This window comes from Podarcis tiliguerta (genome assembly GCF_965153285.1).
Source record: "Podarcis tiliguerta genome assembly, chromosome: 7".
In the NCBI taxonomy this organism is placed as follows: Eukaryota; Metazoa; Chordata; class Lepidosauria; order Squamata; family Lacertidae; genus Podarcis; species Podarcis tiliguerta.
The window spans coordinates 56,457,631-56,477,508 of NC_139540.1; the positions used below are offsets into that span (position 1 = coordinate 56,457,631).

At 43.4% G+C, this 19,878-nt stretch overlaps 2 protein-coding genes across 5 annotated transcripts; one reads left to right on the forward strand and one right to left on the reverse strand.

Annotated features, from left to right (window-relative positions):
* Positions 1-269: 269 nt before the first annotated feature.
* ARMH2 (armadillo like helical domain containing 2) lies at positions 270-1,662 on the forward strand. The gene is made up of 2 exons (XM_083449223.1): positions 270-599; positions 921-1,662. Exons 1-2 carry the CDS (start codon positions 401-403, stop codon positions 1,394-1,396), a joined length of 675 nt encoding a protein of 224 aa, XP_083305349.1. The 5' UTR covers positions 270-400; the 3' UTR covers positions 1,397-1,662.
* Positions 751-11,253, reverse strand: GMNN (geminin DNA replication inhibitor). Of its 4 annotated transcripts, none has more exons than XM_083449225.1 (7): positions 11,176-11,253; positions 8,724-8,796; positions 5,626-5,721; positions 5,157-5,289; positions 3,567-3,649; positions 3,377-3,487; positions 751-2,026 (listed from the first exon to the last, which is right to left on the reverse strand). In XM_083449225.1, exons 2-7 carry the CDS (start codon positions 8,775-8,777, stop codon positions 1,847-1,849), a joined length of 657 nt encoding a protein of 218 aa, XP_083305351.1. In that variant the 5' UTR covers positions 8,778-8,796; positions 11,176-11,253; the 3' UTR covers positions 751-1,846. The 4 variants fall into 4 exon arrangements, with proteins under 4 accessions (XP_083305351.1, XP_083305350.1, XP_083305353.1 ...); XM_083449224.1 differs by having other exon boundaries at positions 5,626-5,724; positions 11,176-11,243; XM_083449227.1 differs by having other exon boundaries at positions 1,595-2,026; positions 5,157-5,286.
* Positions 11,254-19,878: the final 8,625 nt, after the last annotated feature.

Genomic DNA, 19,878 nt, shown 5'->3' on the forward strand with positions numbered 1-19,878 from the left:
CAGCCTCCACCGCTGGACAGGTAAGGGAAAATAGCTCTATCTGTAAGAAGGTATGATCAACAATAAAGTACTGGTTGTGGAGGGAAACAAGTTTCTTTACAGAGATAATTTAGACCCATGGGGCAGAAGGATAAATCTCACTTTTTAAAAATGTGAAAATATAACTTATTGGCTTAACCAACCACCAACCGCAGGATAGGATAGCTAAGAATCTACGCAAGTATGACATCATACTATCTCCGTTTTCCATTCTATTTACTGCACTCATTGCCTAGTTACCAGCTGTGTGGGCTTGCGAGTCAAATGTGAATCAATACTTCAGTGTCCCAACACTTCCCTGTGGGTAGAGTGAAATACAGCTTTAGAAAGACATTTTTCCTGAAACCAGTCTTCAGGCAATATGGGAAAGAAGTTTAGCAAAATAGCAGCCTGGTATAACAAGCATATCAAGCATGAGAGGGAACCCGCAATCAAGCTCATAGACCCTGTCTTTCACCACCATAAAATCAAAACCTACGGCATTGAGCTGAGAGATCCAGAGCTGCCCCTGAAGGACAGAGCCACAGCTGCACTCTATATTGGACTTCTAACTTACACAGGTATGCATGTAAATAGACAACAGCTGCCAGCTTGAGAAAAGTGTATTGTCCAACTAAGTTATAGTTGGGTTAGGCCCATTAAAATGAAGAGACCAAAGTTAATTGTGTCCTAGTCCAAGTAGAAACAACACTAGATATGACTGAGTAAATGTGCAGTAAAATTGTAAGTATGTTTAATAGCTCAAGTGTCAGGATTCAAGGGACTCCATCTCATGGCTAGGAAATCTCTCAATTTACATTAGCCATTAAAAACGGACAAATATTCAGGCATAGCAGTGTTCCAGCATATTAGTGAAATAATCAGTAACATTTCTTTTACAGGTGGTGTCAATGCTGCTTTGCTTGCATCAGATTACATTCAGGATATGATTAATATTTTGCTTATGCCAGACACTTCTGGGGAAGTGAGGACCTATGTATTAAAAGGGTTGTGTGGCATCTGCTACCTAAGCTACTTAAACCAAAATGAAGCCAAAGACAGACATCTTATGGAAATTCTCCTTGCTTATCTGGATGAAGATGAAGACCCTGAAGATGATGACCCTCTAGATATAATCACTATGAAGCTCTGGGTTTGCTACCTTATGACTGTTGTCTGCTGTAACAACATCCCTTATCTCAGGTTATTTAATGAAGTGGGTGGCCAAAAGCTACGTAAAAGTCTGGAGTCCCTGTCTAAGTTGGAATGGTTTAGCTGGCCGCAAAACTATGCCAAGTTAATGCTAGCGCTTCTAGCCTACCAAGAACAGATAAAAGAATCACTAACAGGTAGAACTAAGAAATCCAGCTTACAGTAAAAGTGCCAGGTGGTAAATGGTGTTTTGGGAAGTATCCAGAAATACTAAGTAAATTATTGGTTGGGGCTGACATATAGCATATGTACTACACTTCTGTTCTCAAAGGTTTAAAGGGGGTGGGAACTATGTCTATTACCTCTTAAATAGCTGGCTTAGACTTGCAACATATGTTCTAAAGTACAGCATTTTACAACTGTGTAATCTGTGCAGAGAAGTTTATTTGGCAGTTCCACATATATGAATAAAAAACTATTTACAAATTGAAATACATAGTATTCCCATTTAATCAAGTAACCAGATGAAGTCTAACACTTCCATTATACTTCCACCGCTGCAAAACCCACCCTTTGAAATTTCAAGTGAATCTTTAGATTTCAAAGGATTCTACTCTTCCCCACCCCAGACATGACACACGGGCAGTTCATTTTCCCTTTCAGAGGCCCAGTACTTTCAGAGATTACTTGTTTCATTTGTCAGCAGATCTGTAGAATTCCTCGAGAGCTGTGAAGGTTCCCCTTCAGTTTCTCCATCTAAATCCTCCTCAGTAGAATCACTTTCCTCATATGCAAGTTCTTCCAGGTCTAGATTTTTCAGTGTCTCTAGACTTTCTGGTGCCTGTCCAGTTAGTCGCTAGAGAGGTATGATGAGACATTAGTGATACTGTCAGAACAGTGGTAGAATTTAGCTTTTGAAGCCAAGTAATATATTATACAGCAGTTAACTTTTTTAGAGATATTACACCAGAACTACATGCTTTATACAACAATTTGCAAAGCACCTTGCACATTCTCCTAATAACATTATCTTACATGGTGGTAAGAATTATCATCTTACTGCAAATCTTCGGGGGTGGGAGGGAAGGGAGATATTGCAGAGACAAGATGTGAATGACTGACATAAAATACAGGATTCTGTGCTGTTAGACCTGGTTGAGATGAAGTAAAAAAAGTTCACATTGTCTCAACCAGGTCTAACAGTCACAGAATCCTACATTTTATTTTTGGATATACAACTTTAACCTGCAGAGAAGTGTACAGTATATTCAATTTTGACTTTATAGTCACTTTCTCTAGAGACTACCTCAGAAAATAATTTTGAGGCAAGGCTGGGAGAGTCCTAGCACATGACCTCCAAACTTCAGATTAGACAAGATCTCTGCAAAGCACAGACCCCAACACTGATGTTACTTGTGTATAAGCTACAAGCATCAGCTGTTAGGTTATCAGCTGAAATATATGACCTAAAAACTGGTGCCTATATTTAAAAAGGGGAAAGCTAAGTAGAACACAATACAATTCACATTTGACATTTTGCTTTTATATCAACACCAGATTAGACTTCTTACACAAGATGGCAAAGCACTTTGAACCACTAACTGTTTATCAGAAGCATCTTCTCCAAGAGATATTTTATAAGCATAATGTTATAACAACGGTGAAAAAAGCACAAACCAAGAAAAGGATTCATGTTCCAAGATATCCTGCTTTTAGACTTTAAATCAGGATGCACAAGATTAGGGGTAGGCAACCTAAGGCCTGGGGGCCGGATGCGGCCCAATTGTCTGCTCAATCCGACCCACAGATGGTCCGGGAATCAGTGTGTTTTTACATGAGTAGAATGTGTGTTTTTATTTAAAATGCATCTCTGGGTTCTTTGTGGGACATAGGAATTTGTTCATTTCCACCCAAAAAATATAGTCCGGCCCACCACATGGTCTGAGGGATGGCGGACCAGCCTACAGCTGAAAAAGGTTGCTGACCCCTGCACAAGATCTTTGTGAGATCGATCAAAATAACACATTTTGTCTGGGTTTATCAGCAGGGCACTTGAGCATCTGTTCCGCCACCCACATTAGTTCACCATTTACTCTGTTTTTGCAAAGTAGCCCCAATAATAGATGGTAACAATCCCTTGTGCAAGATTAGACAAGATGCAGAATACAGTTTGAGAATATTGCTGTTTACCATCATGGTAGCTTACCTCAATCATATTTGCCATATATTGTACATGGCTGGCTAGCTCTGCAAGCTCTTCATTTTCTTCTTTTAGACGAGCAATTTCACCATCTTTTAATTCAATTTCCTTATGGAGCTAGGGGGGAAAGCAGACAGAGTTTAAGCATCAATGGTAGTGAAAAGCTGATACTTTTGCTGATACTACATAAAATTACCTTTTCATTTTCTTGCAACACCTCATACAGAGCTTTCCTCCTCTCCTCAGCCAATTCCTTCCAATACCGAGATGAAGGATTGCCTGCAAAGAAATTAAGGATTTTAAAGTCCCCAAGTGCACATCAGAGAAAACCACTGTTAATGGTTTACAGTGAACATGCAGACAGGTTCTGCTTGCTCCTCCTAGTGTGAGCAATAAGCCATGATCCTTGGTTTTTGCATTCTGTCTGAACCAGTTTATGCTTTATTTGCTCAAATCAACCACAAATGGCCAGAGCAAATGTTGGCTTTACAATGTAGTTTGCTCAGAATGAAAAAATGCAATCCCCAGTTCAGACATAATGCCTTATAAGCCAAGGAGCATCACTGATTGCTCCAATTGTACATTCATGACAAGCCATTAGCTATAGCTTACTGTGGCATACAAATGCAACAACAAAGACTGTGGCTCATGCTTTACATGCACACAGTTGAAGGTTCAATCCTTGGAATCTCCAGGTAGGGCTTGGAATCTCCCATCAGAAGCCCAGGGAAACTGCTGTCAGTCAGTGGAACCTGATGGAACAATATGGAACCTGATGGACCAATGGCCTGACTCAGACAGCTTCCTATGTTTCTAGGGCTGCAAACTATGGTATTCAAAATTTGATTTCTGGGACTCCCTTCCCAAACTTTTCACTCAAGTCATATTACTACAGTATTAAGAAAATATATAGCCAACTTTTCCACTGCAGAAACACTCGGGCACCTTACAGTTACTAAAACCATCCACACACACAAAAATACAGCATTAAAACAGAGACAGGAGCAGCATGTAAGTCTTACATGTAAGAAATGTAAGACTTAAATGTAAGAATTGCTGCTGATCAAGCTGCTTATCTCCATGCTTCCTTTTGATTAGACTAAGCCTGCTCAACTAGCTAAGAGTATTGGGGGGCCCCAATACATGATGTGTCAAGTCAAATGCCATCTGCAAAGGTAGTGTGGCACTATTACTAAGTGAATCTTCATTTCAATACAGTGCAGCAGTTAAGTGCTTTCCATATTCTGCCAAACTCGCCCAAGTTTGTCAAAGCAGAAACAAAAACCTATGCATGCAAGAATGTGCATTTGAGCAACCACACTGAGAAGTGTGTACCATACTATTTTCTGTAGATTCACACTTGCTTATCACTGGCAAAGTATCGAGAGGGAAAGAAAGCAGCAGAGGAGAGGAACAGAAGCAGAAAATGTTTTGCCCTATTTTCAGTCCCTTTTTAGTCTATTTGACCCAACTAGTCCATTTTGTTCATATTTACCATATGTTACACAGTTCCAGCACAGCAACATAAAAGGAAACCAGACAAATTCATAAAGGATAAAACCTGTCAATGGCTACTGGTCAAGTTGCATATATGTTACCCTCCAGATTCAGAGACAGAATACTTCTAAATACCAGTTGGAAAAGCCATTGCCTTCATGCAAGACTAGATCGATCTTGGGTCATATCCAGCAGAGCTTTCACCAAGGCAATTCATGTTTACATATACCTTCCAGCTCAGCACTTATTAGAAGATTGTCATTGCTTTTTTTCTTAAGAAGCAACATACCTTTTACTGTAAGATCAGAAGCCTGAACTCCTCTTACAGTTGTGTATTCTGTTTCAACAGCAACTTCTGGTTTGGAAGCCTTTGAGGTAAGCTGATCACTCCAAAGTTTCCTCTTGATTGAAGATTTAGCCTGCTGAGAGTTTTATTAGTTGAGAATTCCAAGCAGGCATGTCTTAACAAGCCATTCTTACCACCTACTCAGTTAACCGTAAAACTATATTCCCACTTGTCATCTGGTGCAAAGTTTTAGGGATTCAATGACTGAAGATGGATCTTCAGGTGCATTCAACATAGCATTCAAATCCATTGGTAAATGCAAGCCTATATACTGTGTAGACTAGCAATCTAATTGTATATTATCAATGAAAATTAACAGAACAGGCAAATTTCAGCTTAACTGTCAGCTCACTTAAGCTTTCTAGCTTCCAAAAATATATTGCTAAGACTGCATTCCAGCAGCAGTACATACCTCCTTTGCCCTTCCAACAAGACAACCTGTAATAGATGGCTGTATCATCTTAAGGGTCTGTCTTTGTGATGTGCAATTTTTATTGCTTGTAGAAGCCTGCTTTGAAAAGAACACATTCAGTGAATCTACTTCACCTAGGATTGAAGGTTGTCAATTCAAAATTTTCAAGAAAGCTTGTATTGACATTTAAGGGTTACATACATTTCAGTTACATGCAGTAAATCAGGTCATCTTTATACAGAAACTGGATCTCACATGATGTTAAACACAAGTTTTGCATCTTAAATACTGGCTTTTGAACTTTGTCTTAACTGCAGGCCTGAATTTCTGCTTAATCTCATTTCACCAATAAGGAGTATTGAGAGCACCTGAGACACACATTTTTACATGACAAAAAAATTACTTGAGTGCACATTTCCTTTGATTTGTGCTGAGTGCCTAGTTGCTTTGCCTGAGACATAACACACTGATCCAGCCAGGGTATTGTTTTGGAGGAACAGAATGTCTATCACCTTCCTTGTCATATGTAAATACCCATTTCCTGCATTAGTTCTTTTTTTAAAAAAAAAAAAGTTACACTGCCACCATGAGATAGCAAACAATGGTAGATAATCAAACAAGGATAGCAGGAACATAATGTCATACTAGCGTGAGAAAGTTAGCGATTCACACTGTACTTCACATGGCAAAAGCTCACCTTTCCCACGGTAAAGTTTCTACTGCCAATTAGCTTTACTATTGAACTAAAAGGACAAGTGCCAGGTACTCTGGGAACCAGCACTGTGCTACACTTCAAATAATACTTACTGCTGTTGAAGTAGCCAATGAATATTTCTGACAACTGCAGCCTATCACTTGCTTGGATTAACCTATTACTTTTAATATTTTATGTTTAACGAGGTAGTGCCTTCTGAACAGCAGAACCAGGCAGCAAGTACAAATTTAACTATGGAGGTTGGCAAAGTGGAGGGAGGGGGAGAGAAGTGAGCAGCAGGGTCAAGAACAGATGGGTGGGAAGCCAACATCCCAACAACCCCCTTTATCGCTACACAGTTTAGATTCCCTCTTCAGTTTCCTTTATTCTACCAAAATGAGCAGCATCACTCTTCGGTAAGAATCCACAAATTAGCTTGTTGTGGAAACCATGGTGAGTATTCCTCCCGCTTTAGCAATTATGACCTGAAGTGCAGCAGAACATGCCTCCCTGGGCCAAAATATGATCCAAGCACCTTTATAGTGAAGGGTGACAAGGACAAGCTAAAAGACTGGTGCAAGGTAGGCGATTTACACCTACAGTTGTATTGTGCTTTAAAGATGCTACAAGCACCTCCTTAGCCCCCTATGAGAGAATGGGTCTCATCTCTGAAATGCCAATCTGTCTTGTAACAAGCTACACCCTGTGTCTAGACTGACGAGCAGCTCCACACAGTTTCAAACAGCAATATTTTCCAGCCCTACCTGGAATCAAGTCTGGGACCTTCTGCATGCAAATCTTACTATTTACCACATAGCTATAGCCCCTCCAAGCACGTGAAGGGGTAAGGCTGATGATGAGCAAATCAACCACCTGTGTATTGCAACTTTGTACCAGTTACAAGGAGGAACATAGGGAATGGATCCTCTTTGTTGGCTTGGCTGCCAAGCAATGTGCCTTGAAAGCACAGAACATCCATCACTCAGAGGGTATAGGATCTTTGCACACAACTATGAGCAGATCACATTTTAAGACACTAGGACAGAGGTTTTCAATCTTTTTGAGTCCACGGCTCCCTTGACCTAATACATTCTTTCTCCCTTGACCAAATACATTCTTTCTGCGGCACCCTTGTGGGGCTCAGGAGCCTTGCCTGCAGAGCTGGCAGCCTCTCACCCTTTCTTGAACACCCTTTGTGGAATGCTCCCTCGGCCTCCTCTCCTCTCTCATTGGGAGTCCTCTGGGCAGCTGCTGCTGCCGCTCCTAGCCAGCCCCAGAGGCACCATTAGCATGGGAAGCTTGTAGCCAGGGCTGCTGCAACAAACAGCTGTGCAAGCCTTTAGGAGGCAGAGATGTGAAGGCATCAGAGAAGGAGAGGAAGGAAAGAGGGACAGAGGCCAGTGTTGCTCGTGGCACCCTTGACCATCATTTAAGGCAACCTAGGGTGCCACAGCACATTGATTGAAAATCACTGCTCTAGGGCAAGACACACATAATGTCTGTACACATTTAAGTACTGGCCAAGACATATTACCCAAAACATCTGAATTAATAGCACCTAATTATTATTAACAGATGCTTCCTCTCTTACCATATTTTCATACCTTTCACCCTCCCATTAAACAAAAACAGTATTATGAATGCAACATTTTATAGCCTCTGCCATAGAATCCTTCAAATCCATTGGCAAGGCTACCACCATTACTGTACAGTGGTACATCAGTTTAAGAACAGTCCGGTTTAAGAACTTTACCTCGGTCTAAGAACAGAATCCGAACGATGGAACGGCACTGCTGGCAGGAGGCCTCATTATGGAAAGCACGCCTCTGTTTACGAACGGACTTCCAGAACGGATTAAGTTCATAAACCGAGGTACACTGTACATCAAACTTCCTTGTTTTAACTCAATTAGGTTCCAGTCTCATAAGTAAAACACAAATTCTGGTGACAATAAGCAAGGCACTAGCATAGACTGCAGTGCTGCAGAGGTATCTGTGGTTGGTTCTAGGCCATGCTTCCTCAACCTCAGCCCTCCAGATGTTTTTTTGGCCTACAATTCCCATGATCCCTAGCTAGCAGGACCAGTGGTCAGGGATGATGGGAATTGTAGTTTCAAAATATCTGGAGGGCCAAGGTTGAGGAAGCCTGTTCTAGGCAATATTTAATCGATGCAGTTCTGAAGACAATTTTGAATACATATTGTAAGTATCATATGATAAGGACTCCTATGCTGTAGGAATCAGGTGAATAGTTTGAAGCCGGTTATGCACTAAACCTATTGAACAGATCTTCAGTCTTGGTCTATTTATAAAAAGAAGTACAAGCTTAATATCTATGAACTCTATGAAAATAGCGCTGTATACACAATCACCACTCGTCACACCTTGGCAAGTATCAATATTACCTTTGTAGCAAGGGGCTTCTCAACATCCAGTTTCTGTTTCATCCTAGAATTCATTGTCTGCTTTCAAGTAGTCCTATATGGGCATAAAATGTACAAGCAGCACATTAAAGTAAGCAGGGATGTCCAGTGCAGCCACAAATCAAAGAGTTCATACATTAGGTTTGGATGGTTCTCTCCCAATTCCTGAAAGCAGTTTCAAACCTCTGTTTAACTCTGGGTTGAAAAGCCATAATGCAAACTGATCTTACAGTCATCTGCATAGCCCTCAGAGTTACGGTTCGCTAACAGCAGTTTTCATCTACCAAGAGAATATCAGAAGAGATACTTTTTCTAACTTTGAAGTTCACTTTAACACCTTATAACTTCTGGTCATAATACCAAGACCAGTAATTTCAATATCACAAGCGGCCACTCCATATGACTAAACTGTGGCATGGGAGAAAAGGAAAGCAGGGACACCATATTTCCATTCCAGCTGATTGTTGTAATGCTAGAATGATTAATCTGAGCTAAGAAATGTGTCCTTATGATAGCCCTGTGATGCCTCAGCTTTACATGGCAAAGGTTTTATTGCTTATATTTTAAAAAATGCACATACATAAATCTCACAGTTTAGCTGACCACATTTCTGAGTCAGAAGGCAATGAGTATTAAGACCCTTTTGTGTTACAGCATAACCCTGAGCCTGTATTTTCACCAACTGGAACCATCTTTTTTACAATGTCAAAATAGCAAACTTGTATATGGAAGTAATGTGTTAAACATGGGCAAAGTGCTAGAACTGTCCTATGGAAAGGACCTCTAAACCTTCCAGAAGTAGCAAAGCTGGTCCATTATTCATAGATCTTATGTTCTAACTACAGTGATTTTACGTGTCTCCATTTCGTTTGGCATTTCAATGTTCCAAAGCACTAAAGACAAATTGCAATTGTGATTACATAGTTTTATTCCTATGCTATCATCTTCCACTTTATTTACCACTACTGGTTTCATATGCACAATCTCCACTGCACCTGCAAGAATAAGAAGGCAAACTAACAGTAAAGGATGGTTAAAACATAGCAAGTAGTAGTTTATCTTCAATAAATGCTCTCAAATGTGAACCTTAAATGTTATTTTATCCTCTAAAAGAGAGACAAGGCAATAGACAATTCTGACCTGGCCACAACCTAATTCAACTTTTAATATTGCAGTTCAATCCCTGAAGAGCCTTGAAAGCTATAAAAGGTACCCTTTACATTATATGCAAGAATGAAAGCAATTTCTAATCACACCCAAACAGCATATATTCCTTCCTTCTGAAGCTAATATAGTGGTACCTCGGTTTACGAACTTAATCCGTTCCTGAAGTCCGTTAACAAACCGAATCCGTTCTTAACCAAGGCGCGCTTTCCCTAATGAGGCCTCCCGCCACAGGTGCCCTTCCATCTTTCAGTTTCCGTTTGTAGACCGAGGTAGGGTTCGCTAATCAGAACACTACTTCTAGTTTTGCAGAGTTCGTAAACCAAATCGTTCGTAAACTGGACTGTTCTTAAACCGAGGTACTGTACCACTGTATATATTAATTTTGTTTTGCTATCTGAGCATTTATCAGTAGTAGTTTATGTGGCTGTCAGTTCATGATAATATCCAGAGCACTTGAACAGCTGGAATATGGGTTTTTAAAGTGCAGGCTAGGGAAGTGCTGCATTTGGTACCAAGACCACTATTCTTATAAATAGGAAGTAACTCAGGAAAGAGTTGAAGCAGCCCACGTACAGTTTAGCATCTGTAGCTTTCCCTTCAGACATGGCAAGCCTGCGATATCATATGCAGCTGTATATCTTTTTTGAAAACAGTCAAGTAGTTCTTGCCAAACCCATGAAAAGGTAACTTGCGTGCCTCTCGCAGCCACACCAGATGCCTTTCGGCAGGAGCTCGGCCTGTTCTGAAGGGTAGCTCCAAAAAGGAAATGTGCATGTTCACTCTGTGTATGTCAATGAATACTGAGGGCCTCTGGCTGTGCTCCCTCACCAAAAGCAAGGAAAAGGTCTTCCACGTGGAAGGGCGCAGACTTCCAAACTGCCCCCAAAGTTGCATTGCCGAGCTTGGGGTCCCTTCTCGTTTCAAACAAGTGTGTGGGGAAGTTCCTTCACGTGTCGAGTCGGGTCAAAGATGCAGGCGAGGTTCTCAAACGATAATAACCAAGCACAAGCCAGAGCACCACGAGCACTAGCCCCTCTGTGAAGAACGGGAGGGGGGGGGAGCCTTCCCTGCTTTAGAAATGGCTGACATCACCATATACTTACAGCACCTTCACCCCACATTGCCACCACAACCTGGGAACTGTAGTTCACCCTCCCCTCCGAGCTACAACTCACACCACCCTTCACGAACTACAGTTCCCAGCGTCGGTGGAGGGGTGCGTGTGTGTGGCCCCTCAGGATAACGACCCTCTCGCCCCTGAACTCACCCGCCTCGATGCTCGCTCAGCTGCCCGCGCGACCAAGACTCCCGGCGGCCACCGCTGCCCGCCTTTTTTTTCCTCGCACGTTAATCCCGCGCGCTCGCTTGAACAAGGAAAAGCCTTTCTTTCTCGCGCGCGCGCAGCCGTAAAAATATATCGCGGCGTCGGGTGGGCGGGCGAGCGTCGTTGCGTCAGGCGGGCTCTCCGCCAGTACCCTGCCCTCCGGCGAACAGTTTCTAGCCAATCACGTTCGGGGGCTTGGGGGTGAAGCTGCAGCCAATGGTTGCTTCCGGCGTTTCCTTTGAGCCGCCCTACCACCCGCGCGCGTTAGCAGCATAACAAGCTTTGGGAGGAGCTTTGGGGTTGGGTTGTTTTTTTTTTAAAGGGGGGGGCAGTTGGAGGCGGTCTAAGGCGGAGCAAAGGAGAGCGGTCGCTTATAGCCACAAACCGAAACGGAGTTCAGTGGGGCTTACTCCTGAGTAAAAGGAGTTTTCATGCTTACCTGAAAGCCACATTGAGCTGACTGCAATCCTGTGCATAATTGCTCAGAAGTAAGTGGCAGTGGATTGCAGTTAGTCCTCAGTCATTTCAGCAGGGCTTACTCCCAAGTAAATGGGTTCAGTACCTGCATCAGAATAATAGAGCTTTTGTTTTAAATGTTTACAAACTCAGAAGAAAATCACGTTTTTGTATGAACCGAGTGAGGAAGAGCATATCTATATCTTTGCTGGGTTTCTTTTCTTGTTGACACGCTGCTTCCCCATCACAGCTACACAAATCCCAGATCCCTGAATTGTTTTCTATGGGAACAGGCATTTCATCAGGGAAGATGAGTAAAAAATAAAATAAAAACGAAAGGTTGAAAACCAAACTAAAAGCCCAACCTTTTTGGACCAGTGGGCCCATTCTGAATTTGAGAAAGTCATGTGGGCGTCATTGACAAAATGGCTGTTATAGCAGATCTTGGCATAACATCACATGGCTGCTGTGGGGTGCCTGGCATAACACAAAATCAGTGCACAATCATCACCACCACCCTCACAACCTCACACTTACCACAGGAAGTCAGTTATGTACTAAATATTGCAGAATAGTTTGGGGGGGGAGAGGGCATAGCCGGGAGAAAGAACTGATGGCCAGATAGACAAGTCATTTGCCAAAGGGAAGAAAAGGTGGCAAGCACTCTTATTTCACCTCTATGGGTCTCCAGCAAGGGCAGGGTCCTGTAGCGTATTTTGGCGGCAAAAAATCAAATAGAGGAACTTAGCTATTGTCTTCGTGAGCTCCTGATCTCTCCCCTGTAATAGGAAGCGTATGACCTCTCTCCCTGGTTTCCATATTGGGATACATAGATGGTCTAAAAATTGTTGGCGGAGATCATCATACATTTTACATATAAGGGCCATGTGAGCTAGAGTTTACACCAGGTGGGCATCACATGGGCAGATCCTATCTCCTTTTGCCACACCCGCAAACCTACCCCAAAGAAGGTTAGAAGGATTAGAATTGAACCTAGCCAGTGAAAAAGCCCTTCTTTCTTGTGGGTTAAACAAAAATTGTAGATAATTTGGGTTAAAAAGAGCAGTAAAGAAAGTGTCTGGGAAATGCACTGGAAAGTGTGGGGTTACACTTGTTTCGATGTGACTGAAACCTCCCTGCAAACAAATCAGGACAGGACAAACAATAAATAGGTCAGCTGAGATCTTTTCACAAATATTTGGAAACCACAGATGTATTGCTTGTGTGAGTTCCACAATCACTTAGTTAAAATTTGTAGATTGGAAATAAGCAATATGATAACTTTAATGTTAGAAGCCTGAATTTCTGTTTATTTTCCCTTTACTTTGCCTCTGGCTGTGGATGTGTGCTGGCCAGGTGTTCCTAATAATGGAACCACTCCTTCTTTACCTGATGAAAAGGTTTCCTATTGTGCACCATTATGATTCAATCAGTGTTCTTAATTTCCTCAGCTTGGAGGGATTTGTAAAGAATCCCTCATTACAGAACTGAAAGAATTTCCCTTCAATCATTTTAGACGAGAGGCTCATTTGTGGGAACTGCCATATATAATTAATCCTAGATATCCAAAAGAAAGGTTTCAGGTTACATCACTTTATTTCAGCCTGCTGAGCACAAAGGTCTGGCACATATAAAAACATGTTGTGACATCTGCATTCATTTAAACATTTTGCCAATCTCAATATTTCTTTTCTCTACTGCTGCGTATCAGAATGGGTTCAGTTTATCTGTTTCAAAACAAATTAATACTTCTGATGTTATGACCGTTTGCACTTCAATAGGCTCTTGAACAAACAGTGAGGTTTCCCACTGAGGTCAGCCAATTTGTTTTGCATGAGAAGGCAACATTAAAAAAAATGCAGAGTTATGGAAAACAAAATGCCCTCTTCTCTCTTTTTTTTTTACCAGAACATAAGAACAGAATCACTTGATTAGAGTAATAGATAGAAGTGACACTTCCATAACCATACAGTGTTCCGCCATCCTGGGATTATAGCCAATATCTAGGACAAAGTTTCAGAATTGAATATAGGAAGTTCTGTTGAAATAAAATATTTCCAACCAGGCTTTATCGTTTGAAAATTTATGTTATCCAGTGGGCAGAGTATTGCTTGATCCTAGGAGACAAGTCAGTGCTATTTTTCTAGAAAAAGAGGTGCCGGAACTCACAACGAACATCTCCATCATTCTTTTAGAATGGCAATGGTGCTCACCTGAGAGGGGCTAGTACTGAGTTCCAGCAAGTTCCGGCTTGTACCATGACTGCCATGGACTATATGCCATTGACCGTGGGGTTTCTGGCAATAAGTGTTTTTTTTTGGGGGGGGGGTGATATGCAGGCCTGGCACCAGCACGCAGCCAACTGCTGAGGCTCAAGTGTAACTGCTGTTGCTGCAGGAGCAGCGAGCGAAGACTAGGAGTGGTATGGCAGCAAGCCTGAATGGCGCTTTGGGCAGCACACCTGAACACCCTAGCGCTGTTGCTGTCTTCCTAATTGTGGTGGTCCTGCCCCCAATGTGGGTATGTCAGGGGCAGATCTAGCATTAATAAGGCAGTGCTGCTGGTGAATCTGGGCATATGGCCCAGATCAGTGCTGCTGCCAGGCAAACTGTCTGCAGCAAAAATTGGAGGGACACAGCAGCCTCACTGAGTGGCTCTCCAGGTTGCATGCCTGAACTTGGTGGTAACTGTCAACATAATGCCAACTCTGATGTAGCTGTAAATAAAAATACAGCCCGGAGTTCTGTTCAGCATTGCCATTGCTACCACCATGGGTGGGCAGGCATGTAGCCCCTCTGAAAGCAAATCAGGGAAACCAGGTCCACTGAGTGCTGAGGGGGGCACCTTGCCCCGACCCTCCAAAACCTGTAGCTGAGTGTGATAATATGGAAAGTTGTCAGCTTTAGGTTGCAGGGCAAAGTGCCCACTTGCCACAGGGCAGCATGCCATCACAAGCAGAGCATGGTGTGCATTTAGCCCTCAGCATCTTAGTACTCCAACCCTTTGTAAGCTTTCTTACCCAGCCTTCACCATGTCCCAAGACAGGTTACAAGTATATAAAAATATACAGTTATAAAAACAATACCATTGTAATGATAAAAAAAAAAACTACAGTAGTGAAGCTGTTCCAAATGGAACAAAACAGTACACATTCAGCAAAAGAGGCAAGTCCCACAAAATATAGCTTAAGTGTCAAAGGCCAGGATGAATTGGTGTGTCTTCAGCATGCGACAAAAGTTGTACAATGAAGATACTAGACACACCTCTGTGGGAAATTCCAGTTTAGAGGCTGCCACAGAGAAAGCCCTCTCCTGTGTTAGCAGAGGCACTTGAAACATGCAGAGACCAAGAAGAAAATCCTGGTAAATGTTTATTGAACACACTGAGCAAAATGGTATACAATTTAAGCTTTCTTTTTGACAGGCCCTCTTGAGAGCAGGGAGACATTTGTCTAGATATCCAGAAGAAAACTCCCTCACGGCTAGACAGCCTATCAAAGCAAGTGATACTTTACTGAGCATCTTTACTTCTGTAAAGATAATGCCACCTACCCTCTTGGGTAGTTGACGAACACGAAGAATAGAATTAACCCTTAAGTTACACGCTGAATGATCTCTGCTGTTGCACTTCCAACATCTTATGCTGCTGTTCTCCACATTTATGAGGGTGACAGAACTACCATCATACAGCCCCTCTGCAGATCTTACAATGCAATAAGGTTTTTAGGTATGGAGGTTTCTGATATTTTTAGGTATGGAGGTTTCTGATATTTGTGGCCTAAATCAATTAGTTTTAAACGCTAGTTTAAAAGCCAGTGTGGTGTAGTGGTTAAGAGTGGTAGTCTCGTAATCTGGGGAACCAGGTTTGCGTCTCCGCTCCTCCACATGCAGCTGCTGGGTGACCTTGGGCCAGTCACACTTCCTTGAAGTCTCTCAGCCCCACTCACCTCACAGAGTGTTTGTTGTTGGGGAGGAAGGGAAAGGAGAATGTTAGCCGCTTTGGGACTCCTTAGGGTAGTGATAAAGCGGGATATCAAATCCAAACTCTCCTCCTCCTCCTCCTCCTCCTCCTCCTCCTCCTCCTCCTTCTTCTTCTTCTTCTTCATGTGAGCACCTTAATCAGTTTACTTGGAAGAGATGTCCCATTAAAACAAATAAGGAATGCTTACAAATAAATGTGCTTCTGTGACTGCAGTCGTATAATGGTTTGGAGCAGAAGGAAGTTCAAAGAAATAATGTTTCTTGTCTCCCCTACCTTCCCTGTGCAACAGTTGCTCAATCTAGAGGGCCTGGGGATACTTTTGAACAATGCTGAGTGACATGTAGAGGGCTGGTGGAACCGCTTGAAATTGGGTGGACCTCCTGAAAATTGCCCCTTCCATAGCTAGTTGCTTCCAAAGGTGCTGTTTGCAATAAAGGGATTTCAGCAGGAAACTGGTAGAGGGTCCAAGTTGAGATCCAGAGCATGATCAGAACAAAAGTCACACTTTAAAAAGCATATATGACACAGCATGTCGGTCTGTCCATGGAATACCACCAGGGGATTAACTCCAAGAACAGGGTGAAGAAATGATAAGAAAGGACACCAACAATATTTGACTTACTAGAAAACACACGGTCCATTATGAGGAATTTCATTTCAAATATATTTCAATTGTTTGTTTTTATCAGTCGATGTCTAGCCTGAACTTTTGGGATGCAGCAGTTTATAGGCTTAAAACAGAAATACAAACGTTCCATCTCTGTTTATGCACTCTGGTTCATGGCTCTCAAATCAAGAGGCAATGTAAAGGGGAAATGTTTAGTTTGTCCCCAAATTTGAATAGGTTGTACAGTATGTAACAGACATACAAGCTGCTGGCACCTTTTAAATTTCCACTAGATGGCAATACAGTATAACATGAACGTTAAAGGCACAATCCTAGACTGCAGAACCATCAGCTAAGGAGCTACAGGAATTGGTTAAAGCCCCACTATGCTGGCAGAATGCCACATACCGCTGTCATGAGGGATATTCTGGTGCAACTGCCCAAATACTCTGGAAGAGCGTCTTATCATGAATTCATTGGCTCCCTCTGTGTCTTTGTGTCTTGTGGGCATTGTCACCAGCATAGTCCCTGAATAGTGGGTTGTTGCAGTACAGTGGTACCTCGGGTTAAGTACTTAATTCGTTCCGGAAGTCCATTCTTTACCTGAAACTGTTCTTAACCTGAAGCACCACTTTAGCTAATGGGGCCTCCTGCTGCTGCTGCACCGCCAGAGCAAGATTTCTGTTCTCATCCTGAAGCAAAGTTCTTAACCCGAGGTACTATTTCTGGGTTAGCAGAGTGTGTAACCTGAAGCGTATGTAACCTGAGGTACCACTGTATGTCCAGAGACACTGGGGGTATGTATGTTGTATTCCTGTCATTTCACATTTTCTAGTGGCTTTTATCCCCTCCTGGGCTGAGTATGCATTAGATAATATTAGCTCTCTATATTTGTTTTAAATGTTTTTCTGATTTCATTTATGTTGCAATGATAATTATGTTGGAGTTTTGTTTTAACGTATTGTCTATTCTTGGAACGCGGGCGGCTCTGTGGTCTAAACCACAGAGCCTAGGACTTGCCGATCAGAAGGTTGGTGGTTCAAATCCCCACGACAGAGTGAGTTCCCGTTGCTCGGTCCCTGCTCCTGCCAACCTAGCAGTTCGAAAGCACATCAAAGTGCAAGTAGATAAATAGCTTCCAGCGGGAAGGTAAATGGTGTTTCCATGCGCTGCTCTTGTTCGCCAGAAGCGGCTTAGTCATGCTGGCCACATGACCCGGAAGCTGTATGCCAGCTCCCTCGGCCTGTAAAGCGAGATGAGCGCCACCACCCCAGAGTCATCTGTGACTGGACCTAACAGCCAGGGGTCCCTTTACCTTTACCTATTGTCTATTATAGATGGGCTTTATTTAGTTTTATTATCCACACTGTTTAGAGAACATTTAGAATACTGTAGATTGTTAATAGATTTTATGGCATAAGCCTTCATGGATGTCAAGGATGAAGATGCTAAAGCAGGCATCCCCAAACTCGGCCCTCCAGATGTTTTCGGACTACAATTCCCATCATCCCTGACCACTGGTCGTGTTAGCTAGGGATAATGGGAGTTGTAGTCCCAGAACATCTGGAGGGCCGAATTTGGGGATGCCTGAATCACATACTTACTTGGGATCAAAGGGGATGTGTTGGGGAAGGTGCTGTGGCTAGTGGCAGAAGGACCAAAATTCAATCCCTGGCATCTTCAGGTATGGCTGGGAGAGACTCCTGCCTGAAACCCTGGAAAGAAGCTCCTAGTCAGTGCAGACAATACTGAACAATATGGCCCAATGGCCCAACTCAGTAGAAAGCAGTTTCCTATGCTACACTGCCTAAGGCCACTTCAAAACTGTTGCTACCGGGTTCAGTTGCATATTGGCAAATTAAAAGTGTGCAACAAACCCGCTTTGGGAGGAAAATCAGAAAGTGATGGGGAAATGCGTGTAAAATTATGAGAGAATACTAAAAACAAAAGTGAACATGCCCATCAAACTTCGTGCAAACGTGTTAGTAGTGGGAAAGTGCTCAATAAACAGGTTTCCTGGATCACGGACGTAGCCAGGATTTACTGCGGCGGCGGGGGGGGGGGCAGAACTGAGCTATATGTCAGGCGACTGGTCAGTTAGTTAATTAATATTATTTATTTTGATTTGGGGATGGGAGTAGCTGCCCCCTCCTGCCTACGCCCATGTCCCGGAAGGTGCCTCTGCGTGGGCTTTCGATGCGGGATCGGTGCCGCCACGCGTGTAAGTTCTTGTTTTGCGGCGTCCGCACACTGTCGTCAGCATTAAAACGCCAGGTCCCAGTCCCTGTGCCTCCAACCGGGATTTACCCTTTCCGTGGAATATCGGATGAGTTAAAAACACCCCGTTGGCGACACAGCGGCCCCCAACTGGAAGCCCCCTAGCGCTGTTACACAACCAAGCGCAAGCCCCGTGTCCTCTGTTGTTGTGATCATCATACACACATGACACGCTTTACCCGCGTGCTTCGCCCCCGGGAGGTGGCGCAGTGACGTCTGAGACGGGCGGGGGAGCCGTTCACTTCACTCGAGGGAGAAGGCGGGGCGAAGGAACTTGGAGCCTGTCTCTGGGCAGAAAGTAGTTCTCGCATTAAGTTTTTCAAAAAGGTGCGGATACGCCCTCCGCCTCACTCGAATCAATAGCGGAGCGCGAGCGCGCTTTAAAACAGGTTCTGCAATGGTGGGTTCTTTATGTGGGGACAGACCGAGACCGCGGAGAGGAAGAACGGAAAAGAGCCGCGGAGCCTGGTGACGGCGGAGCAGCCCCTGGAGACTAGATGCGCGTTGTGCGTCATGGAAAACGCAGCAGTTCTCTTGGATGGGGAGGGGGAGAGGGAGGGGAGGGGGCTCAGGTGGGGGGGGGCAAGTACTCTAGCTTTTGGTGGTCTCTAGACTATTAGCAGCTGCTTTTCATTTGCTGAAGAAGTGGCTCAACTTAACATGCCGCCGCTTGCATGATGACCGTCGAGGGAGAAAGCGCGCTGCCGTCTAAGTCCACTGATCAGACACCCTTTGTGTATCTAAACAGCTGCGCTGCAGGCATCCAACAGGTGCAGCGGTGTGTCGCCGTGCAGCTTCTAGAGGAAGAACAAGGGAATGGGCTGCGGTCCAATCATAACGGCAGAAATAAATTGTTCAGGCTTTGAAGTGCCGCAGGACTCTTTGTTATTGTTGTCAGGAAAAGGGGAGGCGAAAAACAAGGGGTAGCATTCGAGCTACAATACAGGTAGGGGGCAACGAACCGTCGGAAACCTTTTCAGTTGCATAGCATCGTTTAAGATGCAGTCCCAAATCCACTTACATAAGAGTAAAACCCAGCCAATTCACTGGGACTTCTTTGGAACGTAGCCTTCCGTTAGGGCAGGCGCCCGTTTTGTAATCTCCGATGGGGCTTTTTGTTAATTCGGAAGCCCAGCCACCATGCTAATGGGTGTAGGACCCGAGTCTGACAGGGTTCGGCTGAAGAGCGGGATCTTGCTCTGCATTTCATCATCACAATTTAAGAGGCATATGACTGGAAGAAACACACTCCTGGTGAGCAAGCTGTGCGGCATAGACATGCTGCAACAGACAGATGATTTCAAAGCCTCCAAAAGAAAAACACT